Source organism: Arachis hypogaea, chromosome 16, assembly GCF_003086295.3.
Source record: "Arachis hypogaea cultivar Tifrunner chromosome 16, arahy.Tifrunner.gnm2.J5K5, whole genome shotgun sequence".
In the NCBI taxonomy this organism is placed as follows: domain Eukaryota; kingdom Viridiplantae; phylum Streptophyta; class Magnoliopsida; order Fabales; family Fabaceae; genus Arachis; species Arachis hypogaea.
The window spans coordinates 1,019,443-1,043,787 of NC_092051.1; the positions used below are offsets into that span (position 1 = coordinate 1,019,443).

The 24,345-nt window shown below is 28.9% G+C and overlaps 4 protein-coding genes across 9 annotated transcripts in view; 3 read left to right on the forward strand and 1 right to left on the reverse strand.

Annotated features, from left to right (window-relative positions):
• The first annotated feature begins 493 nt into the window (after window positions 1-493).
• LOC112755575 (thioredoxin H1) lies at window positions 494-1,944 on the forward strand. The gene is made up of 3 exons (XM_025803754.3): window positions 494-721; window positions 842-964; window positions 1,693-1,944. The coding sequence occupies exons 1-3, from the start codon at window positions 638-640 to the stop codon at window positions 1,828-1,830; spliced, it is 345 nt and encodes a 114-aa protein (XP_025659539.1). The 5' UTR covers window positions 494-637; the 3' UTR covers window positions 1,831-1,944.
• The window catches only part of LOC112754349 (BEL1-like homeodomain protein 7), a 36,655-nt gene continuing 14,241 nt past the window's right edge, over window positions 1,932-24,345 (forward strand). The window contains exon 1 of the mRNA XM_072219192.1: window positions 1,932-1,953. The gene's annotated coding sequence lies outside the window, so the exon portion shown is untranslated. The remainder of the gene's footprint in view (window positions 1,954-24,345) is intronic.
• LOC112755574 (beta-galactosidase 5) lies at window positions 2,024-9,726 on the reverse strand. The gene is made up of 17 exons (XM_025803753.2): window positions 9,101-9,726; window positions 8,912-9,007; window positions 8,692-8,804; window positions 8,475-8,541; window positions 8,280-8,372; window positions 7,198-7,341; window positions 6,497-6,585; window positions 6,262-6,367; window positions 5,975-6,062; window positions 5,750-5,868; window positions 5,522-5,683; window positions 5,245-5,423; window positions 4,714-4,933; window positions 4,526-4,633; window positions 3,941-4,054; window positions 3,638-3,840; window positions 2,024-2,510 (listed from the first exon to the last, which is right to left on the reverse strand). The coding sequence occupies exons 1-17, from the start codon at window positions 9,272-9,274 to the stop codon at window positions 2,399-2,401; spliced, it is 2,187 nt and encodes a 728-aa protein (XP_025659538.1). The 5' UTR covers window positions 9,275-9,726; the 3' UTR covers window positions 2,024-2,398.
• Window positions 19,574-23,561, forward strand: LOC112756458 (uncharacterized). 6 transcript variants are annotated; one of them, XR_003179350.3, is made up of 6 exons: window positions 19,574-20,372; window positions 20,459-21,493; window positions 21,592-21,839; window positions 22,391-22,461; window positions 22,809-22,922; window positions 23,011-23,149. XR_003179350.3 is itself a non-coding variant. In XM_025805063.2 (6 exons), the coding sequence occupies exons 1-6, from the start codon at window positions 19,701-19,703 to the stop codon at window positions 23,398-23,400; spliced, it is 2,607 nt and encodes an 868-aa protein (XP_025660848.1). In that variant the 5' UTR covers window positions 19,574-19,700; the 3' UTR covers window positions 23,401-23,561. The 6 variants fall into 6 exon arrangements, 4 of the variants coding, with proteins under 4 accessions (XP_025660848.1, XP_025660849.1, XP_025660850.1 ...); XR_003179351.3 differs by having other exon boundaries at window positions 22,812-22,922; XM_025805063.2 differs by having other exon boundaries at window positions 22,391-22,538; window positions 23,011-23,561.

Consider the following 24,345-nt stretch of genomic DNA (forward strand, 5'->3'; position numbering starts at 1 on the left):
TAAAAAATTTTAAATAAATTTAATGTTATTCTACCATTAAATATGACTCGAATAATTAATAGAAAAATTTTTACATTAATAATCATTGGTAAGTCGATTTTATTTATGTACTAAAATTAAACATTATATTAATTTTTAAATATACTAATTATTCGTATTAAATTTAATTACAAAATAATATTAAACTTATTAAAAATTTTTAAAATGTTTAAATCATTAAGAACTAAATTAAAATTTGGTCTAAAGTTAGGAATTAAAATACTACTCTAATTTTTTTTTCCAAATCAAAAACATTTGCAAATGACCACGTGAAAGCGAAAATGAATATGGACTTGAAATTGGGCCGTATACCAATTTTTGTAGCTTTACTATATTTAATGATTAAAAATTCCACAATGTATTAAACTTGATATGTTAAATTGTTAATTATGATATAGTTATGATTAACTTATATTTTTTAAAAATATTAAGATGCAATTTGCAAAGCATTTGCCGAATTTATTGGGGTCTAAGGCATGAATAAGTGGTGACCAGTTTTTTTGTTTCAACGTCCTATTTTTCGTTTGTTGCTAAACAAAGAAGAATCATCAAAGAGAAAAGTTAATAATTGTTTTTATTTGGAAGAGAAAAATTAGAAATGGCAGAAGGACAAGTCATCCCTGTTAAAAGCCTTCAGACATGGAAGGATCAACTCAAGTTAGGAACCGATTCCAAGAAGCTGGTATTTATTTGACAAACTTCTAATAACATTTTTTTTTTTAAATATTTTTTGGGTGGAAAGATTTGTATAAAGTTAATGAAATGGTTTCAAAATTTAATAATTAATTTATTATTTGAACAGGTTGCGGTGGATTTCACAGCTACTTGGTGTGGTCCATGCCGTTTCATTGGTCCAGTTTTTGCAGATCTTGCTAAGAAGACACCCAATGTAATCTTTCTCAAGGTGGATGTAGATGAAATGAGGGTAAGCATATCATATAGGAAAATTTTGGTTTATTTACTCTGCTGGCTCCTATAGTTTCGCAAAATTTTTAATTAGATTCCTATACTTTTTTTCTTTTAATTGAGTCCTTGTACCAATTTTTTTTTAATTGGGTCCTTACACTTTTTTTTTCTTTTTATTTAGGTCCCTGTATCAATTTTTTTTTAGTTGGGTCCCTATAAAATTAAGCCAATTACTACTAAGCGGGACTTAATTGAAAAAAAAAATTTGGTACAGGGACCAAATTAAAAAGAAAAAAAAGTATAGAGACCTAATTGAAAATTTTACGAAACTACAGGGATCAATAGAGTAACTAAACCGAAACTTTTCAAGTGTACCGGAGAACACCGATGTTCCAGTTGTTTTAACCGTTGATTTAAATTATAAAAAATATATATAATATATATTAATTAAAATCAACAATTAAAATAACTGGAACACCGATATTCCCGATACACTTGAAACTCCCCCTATCATATATTCATATATATTTATGGTGTCACATTAATAATACAAGGTGGAGACTGTATACAGTTGTCTTCACCTGAAGTTTGATAGTTAAAAATCATTAGATGATAATTTAGTTAAATTTATTAAATCATTTGGCAGTTCTCAAGTATCAATTTCATATAAAAACGACTGCACATGAGTTTTCACTGTAACGGAATCATAGAAACAAATTAAAATTAAAGAACACTTTGGTTTGTTAGGATATTGCTGAGGAATGGGGAGTAGAAGCAATGCCAACCTTCATATTCTTCAAAGAAGGCAAGGCAGTGGATAGGGTTGTTGGTGCCAAGAAGGAAGAACTAGAACATGCAATAGCCAAGCATTCAGCTTCTTATTAAATTTGTTGCAATATCAATCCCTACTTTTTAGACCCAATTTGCTTATTATTCTCAAAATAAGATAATTCTAGATGGTTACTATCAATGAAGCTTTTGGTAACATTGCTGCAATAATTTTTTTTAGTTGATCTAGCTCTTTATATTATTTGTTTTAAACAAATGATTAACAAATAAGATAATAGGCAACTTAACATGGTTTAAAAGAAATCACAACCTTAATCTCTTAATTTTCTCTCTTTCAACTTAGATACATTAACATTCAAGTACAAATAAATTTTGTATTCAATCACTTGTGGTCCATCTTGATGATAGATCAAAGTTATATCATAGAAAATATGGATATAACCAAATCAATGATTGAGCCAAGACTATGTACCATGTGAAGCTCAATTATCACATATATGATATGTAACTAACTAGTAACCACTCTTTATTCCCACCAACATTATCTACCATTTAATTTCCAGCAAAAGCCAGAGAGAACTTCAAAAGAAGACAAGCTATGTATATCATAATTATTATTCATAACTATATGAATGACCCCACTCACCATTTTGTATGCTCATATTCAATGTATTGTCCTCTTTACCAAAGATATTTTCCATGGATTCCCACCTAATTCCTCAAAAACTACTATTAAGTTCTTTGTTGGCTTTAACCATGATCTTGGAACATGATACCTACAAAATTATCCAAAGCAGAAAATGGGGTTATGTAAGTCTGTTATTACATTGTCCACTATAATAACAAATAAGGTAACAATATCTAGGGTGTGTTTCTTGTTTTCCTGGTTAAAAGTGACTTTTATTTATCTAAATTTTATTAAAAAAAATAAAAAGAAAAAGTTTTCCATCATTATTCTAGCATAGAGAGTAATTGCTAGTCACAAAACCAAAATGTGCACACCATTATGCATGGTTATAAAAATCGAACTGAATCAGTTAGTTTAATTGGGTTAATTGGAAATCGGTCATATGATCAGTTTAATTTAGACCAACACTAGTTGCAAAAAATAGGTTAAAGAATCATTGTTTTTAAAGAATCATTTTTTTAAAATATATATTATATAAAAATATATTATTTTAGGGTAAAGTATATTTTTTGTTCTTAAAGTTTGGTAAAAGTTTCAAAAATACCCCTAAATTTTATTTTATTTCAATTTTATCCCAAAAATTTTCGATTTACATCAAATATACCATTGACGGCTTAATTTTCAAAAAATTTAAGACTAATCTAACAATAATACATAAAAATTATACTTGATTTGCTTGTGTTGAGAGTTGTTCTTATAAAATTATTGTTGAATTGATCTTAAATTTTTTGAAAAATTAGCCGTCATGGGTATATTTGATGCAAATCGAAAACTTTCAAGACAAAATTGAAATAAAATAAAACTTAAGGATATTTTTGAAACTTTTATCAAACTTTAATGATAAAAATTATACTTTACCCATTATTTTATTATATCAGATTACACTTTGGTTAAAGGTGTAAACCTTTAAATTTCTAATTTTGTTCAGTTCAATGACCAATCAATTTTCAAAACCTTGCTATTATGTTACTCTACACAAGTGCAAAAAGTCAACGGCTTGCACACAAGTAAATATTGAAAGTGATTTGTAAGGTGAAAACTCAGGTGCAGCCAACTTCATGTGAAGCTGATAACTGAGAGCCGTTAAATGATTTGAATAATTTGATTAAATTTTCATCTAACGACTCTCAGTTATCAACGTCACGTGAAGTTAACTGCACCTGAGTTTCCACAAATTCGTAAACACGCAAGAAAAAATGAAAATAAAAAAGGTACCATCTTTGAGTTGGTTGTCCACAACCAAGTTGGCATTTTGCAGGTCTATAAGTGCCAGCATAGTTGCAAGAATTGCATTGACCCTTTGCATAAACCATCCAATATCTTCCTATGCTTTCTCCATTGATCCATACTTGACCCTTTCCCATGCTTCCAAGGTCCAATGCCAATGGTTCATTTCCATCAGGTGCATTGAAATATGCCTGAAAAGGTTCCAATTTCAATATATTTGAACCAACCAATTATTGTATTATTTAAAAAAAAAAAAAAACTATAACTCCATTAGCATGCTATTGTTTTTACCTTGTGCCATTTCAATTGGGGCTGGTTTTGAGTGGCTAGTGACTCTCTAACCCAATCAACAGATGAGACCTTAATTGGAGACACCAAATTCATAGCTTCTCCTTTAAGACCAACCTGTTTATGAATACAATACATTATTTTATATTCAAAGAATACTATGTGCTTGTTTGGGCGCCATTATTTTGATAAAAAAAGATATTTTTTCAATGAAAAAAGATCTTTTTTTATTTTTTAGCGTGTTTGGCAAATTTCTAATAGTAAAAGTAAAAGCATTAGAAAAATAAAAAAAAAAAACATCTTTTTTGAGAAGTTGTAATTTACATATTTTTTTAAAAGATCTTTTTCTCTTAAAAAAAAAATGTTTTTTATGTAATAAATAAACAAAAAAGTACTTTTATATTGTTATACCCAAACATAACTAATAAATAAAAAGATCTTTTTGCATGAGATATCCAAACATAAAATTACTTGTACTTTTCCATAAGATCTTTTTAAAAAAAATAACTCAAAAAGATATTTTTTTAGAAACTCATCCAAACAAACTCTATGTATATATGAAGAAGCAATATAAAAAATCAATGATACCTGGTAGGACCACCTTTGCCATGTCAAATCTTTCTGTCCATGATCGAGACCTTGGATGGAAACTCCGGAGATACCTGTCTTCCATGTTTCATAACGGAATCCAACATTCTAAGACAAAATAATGAACCAGTAATGAGTGCATGTTGAATTAAACACTTGACTTAGAGTACAAGTAATGGAGTACTAACCGGCAATCCAGCGGCTATGCTGAGTAGTGCTATTTTGTTAGATCCGGCATGGAGGTTGACAGGGCCATTGAATGTGAAACTTCTTCTTTCCATTGTCCCAAAAGCAGAACCTACAAATTGTCCATTCACAAACACATGGACCGCGTCGCCTTCCGAATGCACATTGATGCTAGGCTTGTGTCCGCCTCGAAGAGACGATTCTGATGAACTAATGTCAACACTGGAAATGAAAACAGAAAATAGTTGAGAAATGCACAAAAACTAATAACTTTTCATAGTGAGTGTTAGAATATAATTAGGATCAATTAGTATTATTTAGTATATCTGAATATTTATTATAGAATATTACGTCTTTATTATTATGATTCTCTTAATACCTATAAATATCCTTTTATATTGTATCATTCTAGACAACTTGAATACACTTAATATTACACAACACACTCAATAATATATAAATCATTTCTCTAGTTTAGTCTCTTGTTTCTAACAGTGAGAATTGCCAACATTCAATCAGAATTTTAGCTTTACCTGGTAATGTACCACAAGTAGTCACTAGTGTCTCTGGTAACACTGATCTGTTCCTTAAGACCAGAACCTGAAATCCTTGAAGATTCCTCTAAAGAATTCACATCCTCATCATAGGTCTCCCATGATAAGAATTTTGAATTGCTTGGTAACATTTGTGCTGCTGAAGGTTTAGTCCTCACCTTCATCAAATTCATATAACAATAATTCAATCAGTAATTTGATGCAAATATAAAGGCTGATGATAAGAAATATATATATTATTTTAAGATGCTCTTACTCTTGCAGTGTTGAAAACATCTGTTTTGCAATCAGGAAGAATGCTTATGGACCAAGCAGGCAAGTCATAGTGTCTGCCATTGAATGTCACTCGAGCCACAGAATTCGAGTGGTAGTTCGACAGAAAAGCTGCACAAGTTCTTCCAGAAGAGAATACATGAGCCTGCAAAAAGAGAAGGACCATTGAAAGGGTAGTTTATTTGTATATACAACTTAAAAGTTGAAATACCTGCTCATATGTTCCTAAAGGTTTAACAACAGGATCTGAAGAAACCAAAGCAGGTTCACATTGCTTAATAGCTTCATGAAGATCCTTCAAATGACTGTATTTAGGTTCTCTAATCAATCCTGAACAAATTCAAGAACCATCCAATTACATGTATGTTCATTATACGATGGGATCTTAGTTAAATTGAGGAATAAACAAAATAATCAAAGAATATATTAATCTCACCATACTCATCAATTGGAGCATCATAGTCATAGCTTGTAGTAATGAATGGGCCTCCAGCTGATCTTCCAAAATTGGTTCCTCCATGGTACTATCATCAATAATTATTAATTAACCACATTTGTAAAAATCAATTTTATATATTATTGCAAACTAGTCCTCGGTTTTAAAATAACTGCCAATTCAAGTTTTGCTAAATTTGTGCATTAAAAAATTAATATATCAAAATAAAATTATATGATATACCAATTTAGTTAAGGCGAGGAAATAAATTAACAAAGGTGACCAACCATGTAGTAATTAAAATATGAGCCTCCACTTTGAATAAAACGAGCAACTCCAAATGCTAGATCCTCAACAGGTCGTTGGTAAATTGGTCCACCAAATTCAGTAAACCTAATAATTCAAAATAGTAAGAATTAAGAAACTAATTTCATCAACACTATGATATTATTATGCCAATGAGTTATAGCTCAAAAAAAAAAAAAAGACTATTATATTATTATTATATCATAGGTATCTTACCAGCCACTCCAAGACTCAGTCCAAAGTTTAGGCTTGTATGGTTTGTTTGGAGTGAAATAGTCACAGTAGAATCCGTTACAAGTATTTATCTGTAGTGAAAAAATTAAATGAAATGAATTTATAGATATTTGCATTTTACTCCCTAAACTTTCTCAAATTGCATATTGACCTTGTAAGCAAAATTTTCATCAATGGTTACTAAGGTAGCGTTTGGTGGAGAGATAAAGACGGAAAGACTGAGATTGAGAGACAGAGACTAAAAGACAGAGATTAAAATAAATCTCAGTATTCTGGTTGGTGCAAAATGGGAGACAAAAATTGAAACAAGAATGAAACTCTAATTTAATTTGCACAAAGAATAAAATTGGAATTAATTAATTGAAATAAGGGTATTTTAGGTATAAAATGTTATTAAAGTTTCAGTCTCCATCTCTAAAAATTTTAGTCCCCAGTGTCCCTATTTTTTGGAGATACTGAAATACTGAAATTTTGGAGACAGAAACAGAAATTTTAATACCAATCTCTGAACTAACAAACATGATACTGAGTCTCAATCTCTCAGTCTCTGTTTCAGTATCTCAAAACAAACACTACCTAAAAAAGCTAATAAGAGTGTCAAAATTGCATTTTTTTTTATTTTTGAAGGACTAAAGTGAAAATAGTGTAAAGCTTAAGGACTAAAGTGCAATATATGAACTCACAATAGGATCTGGGGCATCATCTTCTTTGCACATAACCCAAGGGACTCCAGTGGCTAACCCAACAGCCATTCTTGCAGCCCAGTTTACATATGAATGACCAGCTGCTCCAAGTGACTTGCTTTGTGGTCCATATTCATTCTCAATCTACCAATTCAAAATAATTTTGAATTTCAAGATGTAACATAGTGAAGGTACATTTGGCCTCTGTTTTCATTTTTTATTTTCTGCTTTTAAAATGTTATAAGTGGGAGGTGAAAACAAAAATAAGATTTATGGGTAAATTATATTTGTATTTTCATTTTTTGTTTTAATTTTTAATATTTTCTGTTTTTAAGATTTTGAAAATTAAAAAAAAATTGTTTGAAGAGAAGACAAATTGTGTTTTGTTTTGTTTTATGTATTTTTGGTTGGAGACCACTTTAATAAAAACACTAAAAATGTTTTTTTTTAAAGACGTTCACACATGTCATGTTATTATTGGACATTCTTATTAAACCGGTTAATAATTTTATTTTATTATAAATCAGCACAAAATCGATTTATTATAACAACAATAATAAACCTAATTGCCTGCATTATTATAATTATTAGACCCGATTTGATCCGATCGAATTATACCATCTAAACCGAATATCTTTAAATTTTTTAATAAAAAGACAATTATATCACTGACTTTTTATTTTTCAGATATTAAATTCCTAAAAATTTAAAAATACAATTAAATCCCTAAAAAAAATTGGGTTTATTGTTATTGTTGTAAAAAAATCGGTTTTATTCTAATTTGTTAAAAAATTCAAAATTAATCGATTCATTACTACGTCCAATAATAATACGACACCTAAATGTCTTTGCAGAAAGACGTTTTACGCATCTTTAGGAGCATCCCCCTTTCTGGTTTTGAGACGTTTAATAAGTGCAACATAAGATCCAAAGATGTTGAGAAATCACAACACAAACCAAAATTCACAATTAAATTATTCCAAACTTAACCTATTTGAGACTAAACTACAGTAACACACATGTGTAGGGTTAATTTTGGACAAGAACTTGAGTCATGTGATAAAGTGAGAAGAAGTTCATACCTGAGAAAGAATGATAGGGCCACCCTGAGATTGGAATAGCTTCTCATTCTTCATCATTTGGACAATTTTCTCAGTGAATCTATGCATCTTTACCTAATAATAGAGAGACAACAATTAAATCAACTCAAAAATCACATAACATTCATTCCATTCCTTTTTTTTTTTGGGAAAAACTATGAAGTTCCAAGTTCCAACCTTAAAAGGACCATTATCTGTTCTGAAACTGATGCCAGGAACATATTTCAACCAAACAGGAAATCCTCTACACAATCATCACATTCACATTAAATATTCATACTAAGAAATAAAATAAATAAATAAATAAAAAGAAACAACAACATTAAAGTGTATAGTACTATATAAACAAAATTAGAAAAACAAAATTTGAAGTTGAGAATGAATGAAAATGTACCCAAAATTCCACTCAGCACAAACATAAGGACCAATCCGAAGATGAACATAGAGTCCCACTTTCTGCACTGTCTTAATGAACCGTACAAGATCATATCTTCCTTCAAAATTATACTGCAAAAAATAAATTAAAAAAAAATAAAAAGGAAAAAGGGTGTTAGAAAAACAGTTAAAGTTTGAAAATTTGAACTCCAAATGGAAGATCCATAGTAGTTATATACATTGCCAGGAGAAGGTTCATGAACATTCCAGAAAACATAGGTATCAATTACATCAAGTCCTCCATTTTTGGCCTTTGTTATCAGATCCTCCCACATCTAGAAAAACCAAAAAAGCACAAACATGAATGTGAGAACATAACAAAGATCATGTTTTTACAAACACAAAGATGAAAAAGATTGTGACTTTACTTCTGGGGTGCTTCTAGGATAGTGAATGGAGCCAGATATGAGGATTCTTCTTTGGCCATTGATAACAATGGCTTTTTTATCATAGGTTACACTGCATTGGATCAAATCACACCCCACAAAAAGTACACACATGAAGAACAAGAATCTAAGCTTGGAAACTGAGTTAGTTTCCATAGCTTATTAATTATTGAAAGAGTTCAAGTTCAAGAGAAGTACAGAGAGAGAAAGAGAGAGAGAGAGAGAAGTTTAGTTCTGAAATCTGAATCTAAGAACTCAGTATATGAACATTGTGCTTCTGTTTGAATTTATGTTAGTAGTACTTGGTTGTTATAGACTATACACTGAAAGTTTCACAGAACATGTCAGAGAATTTTTGTATTTTATTATTGTTTTTTGTTTTGTTTTGATGTTTGGTTTGGTTATGTGTCTCTCTGATGAGAGTGTAGTAATAAAGAAAGTGATTGCTTTTCAAATTTTGAACATATTTTATTATTATTATTATTATTTTTTTGGGTTCAGAGACTTCAATTTTACACCAAGTTATTTAATTAGCATCAAAGAAGCTTTGTTTTTTTTTTCTTTTTGACAAAAAAATAAAATTAAGGAACATATTGAAGTGTTGTCACAAATACAATGAAGAAGATCATCATTCTTTTATTTTTTATGGAAAAAGAATTTTCTTTTTGTTATAAAATCTATGCAAAGCTATACTGTCTTGTTCTTTCTTGAACAAATAAATGTAATATTTCTATAATTATATTGATGTAAGAATGCTTATAAGGTATTGAAAGATTTTCAAATGTACCGTTATATCGATATATCAGTGATTTTTAATCGTTGATCTTAATTATATATATTATATATATTTTTTATAATTAAGATCAACGTTAAAAATCACTGAAACACCGGTACGACTGACATACTTAAAAATTTTACTAAGGTATTATTATTATTAACTAGTTTTTGTTTTTATTTAATATTTTTCCATTAGTTAAGGGGTGATAATGGCATTCAACTCCCACCTAATGAGATCTTGAAAGGGTAGATGTAGATTGTCCTATATATCCCTTTAATTAATAGAACAAATAATTTAAATTTTACAGTACCTCACTCTCCATTATTTAATTCTGTGGCATCTAAATCACATGACAACTACCTTACTCTCCATATTAATGATTGAGAATAATTAAGTTAAAATTGGATTGGGTTTACTTTAACTATTAGGTCATGCTATTATTACTTTCTTCATTTTCAGATAGTTATCTCTTTTAATACACCGCTTTATCTTTTATTTTAGATTTAATTAATAATAATAGAAGGTTTTAAGTTTTTTCTTTTAATAAATATAAAATAAATGCATTAAAAACTTAATTTTTTATATTTTTAATAAAAAAATTTAATTATAATTTTAACATGTATTTTTAGAGTGCAAAATAAACAAATTTATTTTAGGCTATAGAAATTACTGAATTAAATGTATCAATTTATTTAAAATGATTTTTTTAAAGAAGAATCATATAGAATAATTAATTAGCACTGTATCACTTTGAATACACCACCACCATGTTGGATTCAGAAATTTGTTTAGGGCTGCACACGGATCGGATCGGATCGGATCGGATATAACCTAAAATTTTATCCGATCCGCACTGCATTAATTAAATTGGATCGGATACGATATCCGCAATTTTTCAGACTAGATCGGATATCGGGTATATCCGCATAATAAAAAAAAATATTTTCAAATTTTATTTGGTTATTTTTGCAAAAAATAATTCATTTTTCATCTGTTTAAGCATATTTAATTCTAAAATATTATCAATAAAAATTCTCTTGAATAATAAAAAAAATAACACAAGATTTAAGTTTAATTATTCTAAGTCAAAATACAACATAAAAAATAAAAAACAAGATATCATAAAATTCATAAAACAACATACTAAAATTTATATCACATCAGTGTTTATTTTCTTAGACTGTGCTATTTATATGTGATGTGTGAATATACGAATTTGCGGATCGAATCCGTAGATATCACTGCCAAATCCGTAATCTGATCCTACCATAGTGCGGATCGGATAATATCCACAAAATTTAGATCGGATGCGGATAATTACCACGGATATACGAATATTATCCAATTCATATGCAGCTCTATATTTATTGATAGATGGATCAACTTTTCTTTTGTAAATACAACTTCAATAAAACTCTCATTAAATGTATCTAATTTCTAATGATAACTCATAAGATCCGAAAGGTAAGCCATCAAATAAAAGAGTTCAATTAAAACTAAATATACCATAATATTAGGAATGACAAAATTCTCCAAAAAGTAAGAATTATTGCAAAGAATGTCTTAAATGAAGATTCGAAAAAGAAAAATTCTTTTCTGTGGAGGATGGGGTAAAATTTCCTTAAAACAGGTGTAGAAATTTGAGCAAGGTCATCCGTCTTCGCTAATCTCCGAATTATTAAATTTATTTAAATATTTTTAATAATTTAATTTAATATAAATTTTTTAATTATTTTACATAATATATATTAAAAAATTTAATCTTAATTTAAAAAATAATTCTCTTCTTTTTATAATACTAACATTGTGTCGTTCTATATTTTTAATTTTTTCTCTTTATGATTATAATGTGTTATTTTATATTTTTAGATTTGTAAGTTTAGATAATGTTTTATTTATATATTGTAATAATATTTTATAAATTTTTAAATTTTTTTATTAAAATTTTCATCTAAATTATTAATATAAAGAGATGAGAAATGAAATTCCTGCAAAAAAAATAAAAAAATAAAATAAAACCCTACAAAAAATGGAGATGAAGATAATATTTTTTTACAGCGAAGATCAAAATAAAGACGAAGAACAAATTTAAAAATGAATACAGGAAGCTACTCCACTGCCATCCCTACATATTATTACCTCTTGTATCTCTTATGTTTTTTATTTGGGAGGAAATGAATGAAAAAAGACTCATCATTTTACAATTATATTATTTATTAAAAAATTATTAAATTTATTATTTATATAAAAAAAATACATATAGTAAAATAGAAATATTACAATAATTTAAAAATTATTTTAAAATAAACTGTCATTATTTATGAATTTTTTTATAATATATTTATACATAAATATATATAGTAGGGATTGATTTTTAATTTATATATAACAATTTATTTACAAATTTTAGGTACATATAGTGGTGGCTGACCCTTACCCCATTTTCCATCATATTCGCTCATTGGTTTGCATGTGCAAATAAGATCCATTATCCTCACCAAAACAATTTATTAATTATTCTCATTATATTATATATTATATTCCAAGACAAATTTTATCTTGTATGTCTGATCTGTTCTCTTTGTATGTTCGTGAAACCATTTATTTAATTTCTTCTTCTTTTTTTTTTTTTCTTTGTGGGGTTTAAGAGGTTGCTTGCTTGCTTTCTTCCATGTGCCATGCCCATGCATCATATATATTATTTGATTTTTTTTCTTATTTGTGGTCTCGTGATTTTGACTACTCTCTAATTTTCTTTTGTCTTATTTTTTTTATTTTTTATTTCTCAACCAAAATCATTATAAAAGGAAAGGTTCTCACGTTAGCTTTGATGAATAACTGAAACTTGTTGTTGTCAAGTTGATATATGAGGAAAAGTGGAAAACAAATCATCGTAAGGAATGATTGATTTAGAAATGTAATTAACTTGGAATAAAAATTAAATACGTTATTTATACTTTTTTTTTCTTTGTATAATAATAATACGTATTCTTTTACTTATAGTAGGGGTGTACATTAATCGGGTCAGATCAGGTTTGGCTTAATTTAGATCCGATTCGAAATATAGACTGGACCTAATTTTTAGACTCTAACCCGATTTTAAATTCGATGAAACCAATGCACCTTCGGGCCGGGTGAAAATTGGGTAAAAACTGATTCTTTAGCATGTAAAAATCACCTAATCTCCAATCATTATTTCACAATTCACATAATAAAATTCACTTAAAAAAATATAACAAGAACCAACCCTTCTCTAAAATTAAAGCATAACCATAATTAATACTAATATTGTCTAATAACACCAAATATTTAAATCAATACAAATAACACAATATTATACATTAGTCTAAAGTCTTATGCATTTTAAATATGAAACATTAATTTATAATTTTATAATGTCTAATAACACAAAATATTAAGATTTACAATATTTAAATTCCACATAATAATAGTCATCGTCCATCACTAATAATACAAAATATTAATTGTGTATGATAACCGGGCTACCGGACCGAGTTCGGGTGACCTAAGCCATGGCCCGGACTTAATCCGAAATAATGACCGGATCTATTTTTTAGACCCTTACCTAATCTTAAACCCGATGAAATCACACTAAATTAGCCTCTAAAGTGTTCGAGACCGGACTGAATCTTCGGACCAGACCGGACCATGTACACCCCTAACTTATAGATATCCTTGTTTCGCTGTAAAAGACACGTTAAATAGTGGCAATTTTTTAATAGATTTGCGACGATTGAATCCCAAAACAGTCACAAATTCATAAGATTTAGAATGGAATCTAATTACGAAATAAAAACCACAACAACTCAATCGATTTGCGGCATTACCGACAATTTTTTGCTGCTAAGTCCCGTTTCTCTCGTAAATATCTTATACAATTTTATAGTTCATTTAATAGTAAACTACTAGATACTAAGTCAATGAGTAATAACTCAAATGGCATAGACTTTCTATACTCAATTAAGAGATTGCGGATTCGAGTCTCCTATCTTTTCAAAATTTGCCACGGATTTGAGTCTTTGTATATTTGGTAAAAAAAAAAAAAAAAAAAAACTACTAGATACCAAATAAAATAACTACAGTACAAAACATTTCTTTTTTATATATGTCAATCATTGATGTTAGTTTTAGTGCTAATCTGTCACATCATTTGTAAATTGGAATTTATAATAACCAAAATTTAAAATGAAAATGAAAATAATAATTTCATTTTATATTAGAAAACATGAAAAGGTTCAACTCACTATGACATATATTTAATATGCAAATAATAAGATAGAATAAAAGTTCTTATTTACCTATGTTTTAGATGCCAAAGCCAAACTAATTAATTATGAAATTCAGTAATAATTAACAGAGGAGCAATAATAATGTTAGTTAATGTGTCAAATACTCAAATGATTGTACTATATATATAATATAGAGCATTACAAATAAATAAATAAAAAAAAAAAACACTTGCCAATAACAATATACAAACAAATTAAGAGCATAGTTCATCTACCTAAGGTCTTATTTAGAAGGATTAAAGCAAAAATTTCCATATTCCTTTTTTTTCCCTCTTAGTGGAGTGTTATTACTTAGAAAAAGTATAGGTACTAATAGATTATCTATCAATTTATTGTCAATAATAATTAATTATTATATTTTAAATATATGTATAAAAAAATATATTTAAAAAATATATCTATAAAAATATTTTTATTAGACACGATCATAAAAATGACATTTTTATTAGACATGTTCACAAAGACATTTTTATTAAATATAATTATAAATAAAAATTGGCATAAATTAACATAAATATTGTTGGTAAAGTAACGAAATTATATTACTTATTATTGCCATGGATTTGTCCTTGTTTGTGCTTCATCCAATGAATAAATGACACCATATAGAAGTGGTTATTATTGGTAGATTATGATGTCACATAATAAATATAGAAATATAGGAATATAAAGAGTACACATGTGCAAACACCATCATTGTTCTATTTTATTTATTTATTTATTATTTTTATTAAAAAGTAATTTTAGTGATCTTCGGATGAGTCTCATCCAAAGAAGGAAAATTGACGATTGTTGATGTAAACTCATCAGATGTTGACTTTTATTTCAATCCAGAATTGAAAATTCCCCTATATATCTTATCAGGCTTTTTAATTTATTTATTTTTTTACTTTGATTATTCCCTATACTATAGCTGGCATCACGTTTCTAATTAGATTTTTTTTTTAAAAAAAAAAAGAAAAAGAAAAAGAAATATACTAGCATTAAGCAACTATTATCACGGCTATTATAATTAAGTGCCTTAATTCACAATTTGAAAATGGAAAGTACTTTCAACTACTATCAATGCGTTAGTTGTAATAATTGTAACAAGTACTATATATATAAAAGTACTATACTATATACATGAATAAATCTAAGACAAATAAATCTATATATACCAGACATTAATTCATAACTTTATTGTATTTTAATTTATAACTTTATACCAAATTAAACATTTATATAATCCCCCATACCTAAAAATAAATAACTAATAACAAACATGTATATATAATAATTGGAGAGACATGGCAATTGTTTAAGATAATGTTATGTATATACAAAAAGTAATTATTAAATTAATTATTCGTATAAAAAATATATTAAAAATGTATAAAACAACAAATATATATATAATATTAGAATTTTGTTAGATAGACAATAATTTTTATGAACAATAAATTTTAAAATTGGTCTAATAAAGTAAAAACACACTACACTTTTAAATTATCCAACTAAATTTTAATATTAAGATAACTATCTACATACCTAATAAATTAAACATCCAATATATTTATTATTCACATTATTTAATATTTTTATTATCTACCTATATTTTTCTATATAATTAGCTATCAAATTAACTACTATATATATATATATTATATGCAACTTCAAGGAAGATAGGAAAACATGGATATATGGATATTGTTGTCTTTCCCTTTACGTCGGTGCAAGCTACACATTGAATTGAAAATAAAAATTGCCAAAGAAAAAAGGTGTAATAAATTAAGGACCATGTATATAGGGTAGGAACATCATTACATGTTTTTGATGAATGGTTGTGATGGCATGTGGTGACCCTAGGTTGATAAAATTGTGTAACCCTAATCATAAGCTTCATGAATGAGGTGTATTGTTTTGCATTCACTTTTACTCTTTCCAAAAAAAAAAAAAAAAAAAATCAGAAGAGAAAACAAAAGAAAAGGATGGAGGATAGTGCTTCTTTCAATTTAAAGTGAGTATATGCTTTTGAGTCTCTACCATGCTTACAAATATATTTAAAGGGTTATCCATATCCATGTAGGATAAATTGATTATTCATTAAATCTATATATTATTTTTAAATTTATTTTAAAAACAAAAATTTTATTATCTATGTATATAAAAAAATAAATATTAAATCAGTCATTATATATTTATATATAAATATATATATATATATATATATATATTATTTAATTTATTTTTAATATATATTTTATATTTTAACATATATTTTATATAAATAACTGATTTAATGATTAATTTTTTTTATATAGTATAATTGTTTTAAGAATATGGGCAAAAATAAAATTAAATATGCTAATATATAGTTATTATATTTGAATGTGTTTGAACGTATTTAAAAAAATTATTTATTATTAAGATATAGTTAAATGCAGAAAATACTTATATTAAACAAATGACAAACATATATCATGTGTAAAATATTTTCTACTTTTAACGGTTATTTTCTCAGGTATTGAAATTTAGAGAGTTTTTTTCTTTTTCCTCCCCAATATTGTTTTGGAGAGTCAAAGTGTATAGTTGTTTGAATAGGAAAGCTCTTTAACTAAAATATAATGCATTTACAAGTTGTAGGGTTAGATCTTCATCATTCTTTTTCTCTTGCCGACACACTAATAATACAAAAAGGTTTGGTATCTAAATCAAACTAGACATATAATAAAACCTTTTCATTAATTAATTTATCAAAGTATAGAAGATACATGGAAGATTCACTAATGTTGTAATTTGTTATTTGTTATATCAAAACATGAGTGTATAGGATGCACTATTAGCTAAAGTTAACATTTAATAGAAAGAAATTAGGAAATAATAGCCTTCAAATTGCACCTTTTTATAGGATATATACTATACTATATAATAATTTGTATATTTTCTGTATTTGAAAAATTGAAAATAGATCTTAGCGACAATTATTTGTTGAGGATTAATCCGTTAAGGGTTTGTCGTTGGCTAATGAATTACTGTATGCATAAGGCAAAATTCGAACTCTCGATACTTACTTAAACAAATTAGTGAACTAACAAATGTAATTTCTCCTATGAAGTACGGATATTTCGCTTAGTTATCGTGTCCGCGTGTCGGACACATTTCAGACACGACACTCACCGACACTCGTCCGACACGCGTGTCTGCTGTGTCCAACCATATCTTAATAAAAAATAAAAAATTATTCTCCGAACACGTTTGGACACACCTAAATACCATCATGTGTTCGCATGTTCAGTCTTATTCTTAACATATATTCTTAAAATAAATTTAGATATAGTATATATTATTATTTATTAAAACAAAAAAAATATTTTAAATACTTGATATAATTAAAATAAGACATTAAAAATAATTAAAATTTTAATTTATATTTTAATATCAATAAAATATCAAAATATCATTACAATTTATCTAAAAAATACTTTATATTTTATATATATGCGTATCCATGTGTCATGTAAAATTTTAAAATTCGCATGTTGGCGTGTTCCGTATCGTGTCGTATCCCGTGTCCATGTTAGTGTCCGTGCATCATAGAATTTCTCTCTTTTGGTTTCTCTTTTTCTCTGTTATGTATGGGAGAAAGCGTCTTATTTGTTTTTAAATGACAAAAATGATGGAATGGATAACAAAAAGGCCTGAATGGATTCAAACAAATTGGGCTAATACAGAGAGGCCCATTAACGGGTTAACATATCAATATTATTGGATATTTCCATGGACACTTGTTTCTTCGGAAGCTAAAAACATCTATATATACAAGTTTGTAAATGGATGATATTCAATTATCAAAAGGCAGAGGCTTTTGTAGATCAACAAGTTCTACTTTCAATTGAGCAGGTACTTCTTATAATGACTATAATTTTATTGAAATTAGTTTACATTAACCAAATAATTATAAAAATTTGATAAATTCTATTTAACTCTCTAAATTTTAAAAGATAAGATACCCCTGTGACATGTCATATTATTATTGTATGAAAGCGTTAGCTTATCGTAATTAAGTTTAATATTTTAAATTAAATGTTATTTTTAAAGAATTTTTAAGCATTAAATACATTATATAGATTAAAAACTAATGATTTAATAGATGATATAAGTAAAGAACTTAAAAAAATAAGAAGTATGAATATTTAAATAAGAAATAAAAAATACAACACCCACTATAGAATACTAGGTTTCTTATTAGGATTTTTTCACTGAAATAAAATAAAAAAATATTATTTCTCTAAATCTAATTTTTTTAACTTTAATTTTTTAACTATATTTTTTTGAGAAAAGGACAAATAGATCCCTGACTTTTTGTTCCGCGAACATTTTTATCCCTGACGATTAAAAAATACTTTTAAGTCCCTGATCTTCACAAAACTTGGACGGATCAGTCCAAATGCCTCCGTCAGAGACTCCGTCGCTGATCTATCCAAATTTTGTGATAAGTGATATTTTTTATTATTAATTATTAATTTAATTAAACGTATTTAGTGAATTTAGATGCTAGTAAAAATTAGTGTAATTTATTTTATTTTAATAATAAAAAGATCATTCAGTATGCTCAATTGCTCATAATATAAAAGAAAGTAAAAAATTAATTACAAACGGATATTGTTAGTATGACTAATTATGTAATATGTGAGCCATATTTTTGACATGTTTAAAAATATTAAATACATTACAATTGTATTTTGGCTTACAACAATATAATATAATGAATATGTCTTTTATTTGGATCTAACAAAATTTATTATAATAATAATAACAATAATAAATATAGATTAAAAATAAAACAAATATGTTAGTTTATTAAAAGATTAAGATGATTTAAAGTTCAAACAAAATAAAATATATAAACTGAAGTCTTTTTTTGGTAATTGTTAAAGATTTTTATTTTTAATATTAGATTAATAATGATATTTTTTTAAATTGTGATCTACTGTAATATTTTTTTAAAATGTGGGATGATTTAATTTACGCAATATAAATTAGACCGTCTAATTTTTAAGAGGTATAAAAATTGGACCGTTCAATTTGTGTACCCTAAATTTTTAAAATTTTTAAAAAAAATATTACTTGTACAATATAAATCAGTCTTTAGTTAACCTTTAATATTATTTAATTATTTTTTGAGAAAAACATATTTTTATTTTTTAAATATATATTTATAATTAAATTTAATTTAAATTTTAAAAAATAATAATTTCCAAAAAAAAAATAGAAATTAAAATGATAGAATTTTAATTCCCTAAAATTAAAGTATATCAAAATTACTTGAAAATAGCTTTTCAAATTTTGAAAACAAGTATATGATATCCCAACTACACACAACTATTAAGTGTTCACATTGCACAGATATTACTTCTTCTTTCAAAAGAGATCGTTGCTGCTCAAATATCAAACACAAAAAGCATAAATCCAATTCCAATTCTGGGTTCCTAATTGTATCATTGACGCCGCCATGAACAACGATGATGTGGTGCTGTCAATCCCACTGAAGAAGACTGATCCGGTGGAGCTGTACGTGCCGTTACGTAAGTTGGTAGCCTCAAAATACTCGGAGAGCGATGCACAAAAAGTTGAAAGCGTTCTCGAAACCCTAAACAAATGCCGGCGGGACATGGTGGAGCGTAGAGCGGACCTCTCCCTTCCCATGCAACGTGACTGCCTCATCCACTACTTCAAATGCCTTTCCATGGTTGAGCCACTCTTCACCTCTATCTCTTCCGACGCCGACCCCATTCTCTTTGTCTGGTACGACGCCTTCAACCCTGACCATCGAGATGGGGTCTCCTCACAGCGCAGCGCCATCCAATTGGAGAAGGCCGCTGTTGTCTTCAACCTTGGAGCCATCTACAGCCAGATTGCTGCCTCTTGCGACCGTACCACCGCCCTTGGCCGTCACCTTGCAATCGAAGCCTTCAAAGTTGCCGCCAATTTCTTCCGCAGACTCTGGAAGGTTTTTGCCAAGCACGTGGTCTCCGCCACCCTCGATTTAACTTTCCTCTTCGCCGAGTTTCTGCACCTCCTCTTCTCCGCTCAGGCTTCCGAGCTCGAATTACACGAACTCCTCAACAAAAACGACGCCAGTTACGCTTTCCAACAACACCGATGTGCCCTAGCGTTTAGATCGGTCAGTCTTCACTCTTGATTGATGATTTTACACTTATTTTTCATTCTAATGATGATGAATTGATGATGATGATGATGATGATGTAGGTTTATGAGCTTTATCGTAGAGCATATGAACTGATGCGTACTGATTCGGCTGCACGGAAACATGTCGACTCTTTTGACCAAACCTGGGTAACTCATGTTTACCAGAAGGTGAAATTCTTTGAGGCGGAGGCTCGTCAGAGGCATTCATCCATCCTACCCGAATCCGAGCAACCTGATGTATTCTCAAGGGTCAAATCTTGTGCTCTTGATCATGATGCAGAATGTGTCACTGAGATATTAGTTAGAAGGATTTGCAAGCTCTCGAGGAGATCCAAGCTAGGACCATCGCAAGTGTACATTGACCTCATCCTCTCCGAATACAGTCCTTTTAAGATTATGAAGGATGGAAAGCTGGTGGCTTACCCATGGGACATGCCTCCTCCTTATCCAACAAATTCGGCAATCCTCTCGTCTTTGATGTCTTCTTCGTATTCTGATATTCTTGCATTCCTTCCTTTGAAGAAGAGTGAGCCCTTGAATCTCTATGAGTCACTGCGCAATTACTTTGTCCTCAAATACTCTGAGAGCGTGGCAAAGAGAGTAGAAGGCCTTCTCCAAATGCTACACAAATTGCGCAATGAGATGCAGCGTGATGACCTTTCACTACCCCTTCGCCGTGACTGCCTCATCCTTTATTTGAAATACCTTTGCATGATTGAGCCTATCTTCCCTATGAATGCCTCACCCAACCCACCTATCTTTGTTTGGTACAATGCCATCAACCCTCAACAGCACTCTTCTCAGCATAACATCCATTTGGAGAAGGCCTCTGTTCTCTTCAACCTGGGAGCCCTCTGCACCCACATTGCTCTCTCCTGTGATCAAGGCACCATCCAAGGCTATCGCCTTGCCATCGACGCCTTAAATAATGCTGCACATTGGTTCGATCAACTGTCGGTGTTTGAGTCTCTCAATGCATCTGGCACCATTGACTTGTCAGAACCATACATTGATAGGGTAGTAGAACAGTTTTCCGGCTTGAAATTGAAGTTTTGTGGTCTCCAACCTTGTGGATCATCATTACCTGGATATATTGTATGTAAAGTCATCTTCCTTTTCAGTTTATCTTTTCTTAGTACAATTGATTGATGTCAATCCTGATTTGTTAAATTATTTGATTTGAGATGATGCAGGCTTTAACTTATTTTCCGCGGACATCTGAGCTTTTAGCTTATGATCCCAGTGATGTCACTGAACAGTTTCTTTTAGGGTATTGTAAGGCTCACTACCTGCTTGAAAGGGTATGTGAAGCAACATGCTTGGACCTTCTCTCTGAGGTTAGCCCTGTCAAGATTGAGGATGGAAATCTTGTGGCCAATGCAACCTTAAAGGCACCAAATTCGGCATTGGAGAACATGAGCTTGCAGGAGACGACACTACAGTAACATTACCGTAGAGAAAAGCTTTAGGAATTAACTTACTTACTTTTTTTAAATTGGATGTCTGAACTTTGTTGGTTGATGGCATGCTAGAACTCTGATCTCGTAGTTATTGTTAGTTATTGTTGCATATCGGTAAATTGAACTTATTCAGTGTTTCCAATTTCCATCAATGCCAACTAATTTTAAACAAGCAAATAATATTGTTTCATTTAGAATGAACTTCTGCTTTGGAAAGATGTGAATGAACTTGTTTCCTCTTCAGAAAAGGATATCATCGACCGACTATTTGTCGAGCATGTTATGATGCCATTGCTTGGTTCTAAGTATGTTGATGCTGGAGTATGTATCACATAAATGTAATAGTTGCTCCAGCATTGTTTGTTTCATTGTTTAGTTTTTGTTTCTTTCAGTACTATATTTTGACTAATTTTACTGTTGAAAAAAATGGGTTTTGCTAGTAATAAGAGTTTCTATGATACTGTGGTTAATTATGGCATGAGAAAGTTAATGATTAGGGATATCTTAATACAGTGTTTTGATATTTTGTTAGGTGCATGTTTTGGTGTCTAGGAAATTCCTTGAATCAATTGAGAAGATTGTTATTAGCCAACGTCCTGTGTGGTGAGTCGATGCTGCCCAGATTGATAAACAATGTGATTTTGGTCTTCTTATGTCTGATCATTCTGTGTTCTCTCATGGTACTGGATTTTTTTCTCCCCTATTTCGGTTAATTTGTTGAAAAGAAAAAAAAAATTAATATTAGAATTTAGAACAATATAACATTATCTTGCTGAGAAGACATTTGTACATAGGCTTATCACCAATTTGAAATTCTGTTCCTTGTTTTCCATCATGTTCAATATTATTATTCTTAGGTTCAATCTTTTCCCACTAATCTAGCTGCTTTTTCATTTTTCGCCCCTTGTTTTACCCTGCTTGTAACAATTTAAACTACTTTTTTAAAAAAGCAGCCCAAATGGGGATTTCTTCCTCAATCTAGATTTGTATCTGAAGGAAATGCTATCAAAACGAGAGTAACTCGATTTGAAATGCATCAAGCTCTGAAGTTGCATCAAGGCGCGGTATAGCACACAAGTTAACTTTTCATGGTGATTTAGGACCCAATGCTATTTCCTTTTTTTTGGTTTTAAGTTAAAAATATGCTTGCAGATATCAGAGCTAAGTCAATACAATCCACTTGATCTATTCTTGGGATCTAAAGAGAGGATTCGTAAGGCTACCAAGGATCTCTTTATTACTCCTCAGAACAATTTTCGTGTATTTTTGAATGACGTTCTCATACTCAGAGGACTGGGAGGTGGCACAAGGAAAACAGATTCGCACATGCCTCAAGCATTTGAGGAAAGGCTGAAGTCTGTCGTTGATGCCCATAAAGGTCATTGTACGGAGAACTTGTTTACGCTCGTTGCTGAGACCATGCACAAATCAAGAGTCCTTGATCAGCTCCTTGAGGTTCAGAAGTTCGACAATTTCGACATAGAAGGAGCCATCCATGCATATTATAACATGAGCAATGCTAGGGACCAGCAACTTTTGTAATTGGTAGCCATCAAATAGCCATCAATGATGATCTAATGGTGTGAGATGTCATCCAATGACTCACCTTTCTCTCTGTTGGTTACATGCTGACCAAAATTCAACAAAACTGCTGGCTCCTAGACTTTTCCTTATAACATTTCTTCTTACCATCCATTCATGCATATTAGTGTTTGTTTGGGCGTTTAGTTTTTAATGTGTTTGGCAAATTTTTAAAAGTAGAAGTAAAAGTACTAGAAAAAAAATCTTTTTTAAAAAGTTTCAATTTACATTTTTTTTAAAAGATTTTTTTTTTAAATATTTTTCATATAATAAATGAACAAAAAAATATTTTTATTTTATTTTATTCAAACATAATTGCTAGATAAAAAAATATTTTTACATGAGATATCTAAATATAAAATTATTTTTATTTTTGTAACAGATTTTTAAAAAAATATATTATTGAAAATTTTTTTTTTTTAAAAATGGTAGCCAAACAAACTCTTAGTAAAAGTAACTATTTTTATAGTTAACATGTGAATGATTATTTAAAAGAATGAATATGATTGAACGGTCATATAAAATGGTTTGTATATCAAAATTAATTCTTATTATTATCTCATGAAATTTTATGTTTCATCTATTAGAGTTAGAAGTACAATTTGTAAGGATTAATAAAGAAAATATTTAGTCAGCAAAAAAAATAAAGAAAATATTTGCTTGTTAAACTGAGGCAAACCCTTTTTCATTAATTGAGATGGATGATTTTCTCTCCTCTTATTCTTTTCTCCTTTCTAATACCTAAGTTAATTATAATTACAGAAATCATAAAATAATCTTGACTTTTATATTAATGTACAAACAAAAATGTTTTAAGAGATAAATGATTGGAAAATATAAAAACATTAATTTTTATACGTCCAAAATAAAAATTAATTTCATAATGTCATCTAATATAAACTAAAA

Coding starts and splice junctions, on each gene's coding strand:
- LOC112755575 (XM_025803754.3), top strand. CDS start 638: ATGGCAGAAGGACAAGTCATCCCTGTTAAAAGCCTTCAGACATGGAAG. Junction 722..841: donor GAACCGATTCCAAGAAGCTG/GTATTTATTTGA, acceptor TTATTTGAACAG/GTTGCGGTGGATTTCACAGC. Junction 965..1,692: donor TGGATGTAGATGAAATGAGG/GTAAGCATATCA, acceptor TTGGTTTGTTAG/GATATTGCTGAGGAATGGGG.
- LOC112755574 (XM_025803753.2), bottom strand. CDS start 9,274: ATGGAAACTAACTCAGTTTCCAAGCTTAGATTCTTGTTCTTCATGTGT. Junction 8,373..8,474: donor CAGATAATGGTCCTTTTAAG/GTTGGAACTTGG, acceptor CTCTATTATTAG/GTAAAGATGCATAGATTCAC. Junction 6,586..7,197: donor ATGATGCCCCAGATCCTATT/GTGAGTTCATAT, acceptor TTTTCACTACAG/ATAAATACTTGTAACGGATT.
- LOC112756458 (XM_025805063.2), top strand. CDS start 19,701: ATGAACAACGATGATGTGGTGCTGTCAATCCCACTGAAGAAGACTGAT. Junction 20,373..20,458: donor GTGCCCTAGCGTTTAGATCG/GTCAGTCTTCAC, acceptor ATGATGATGTAG/GTTTATGAGCTTTATCGTAG. Junction 22,539..22,808: donor TCATTCTGTGTTCTCTCATG/GTACTGGATTTT, acceptor TTTTTAAAAAAG/CAGCCCAAATGGGGATTTCT.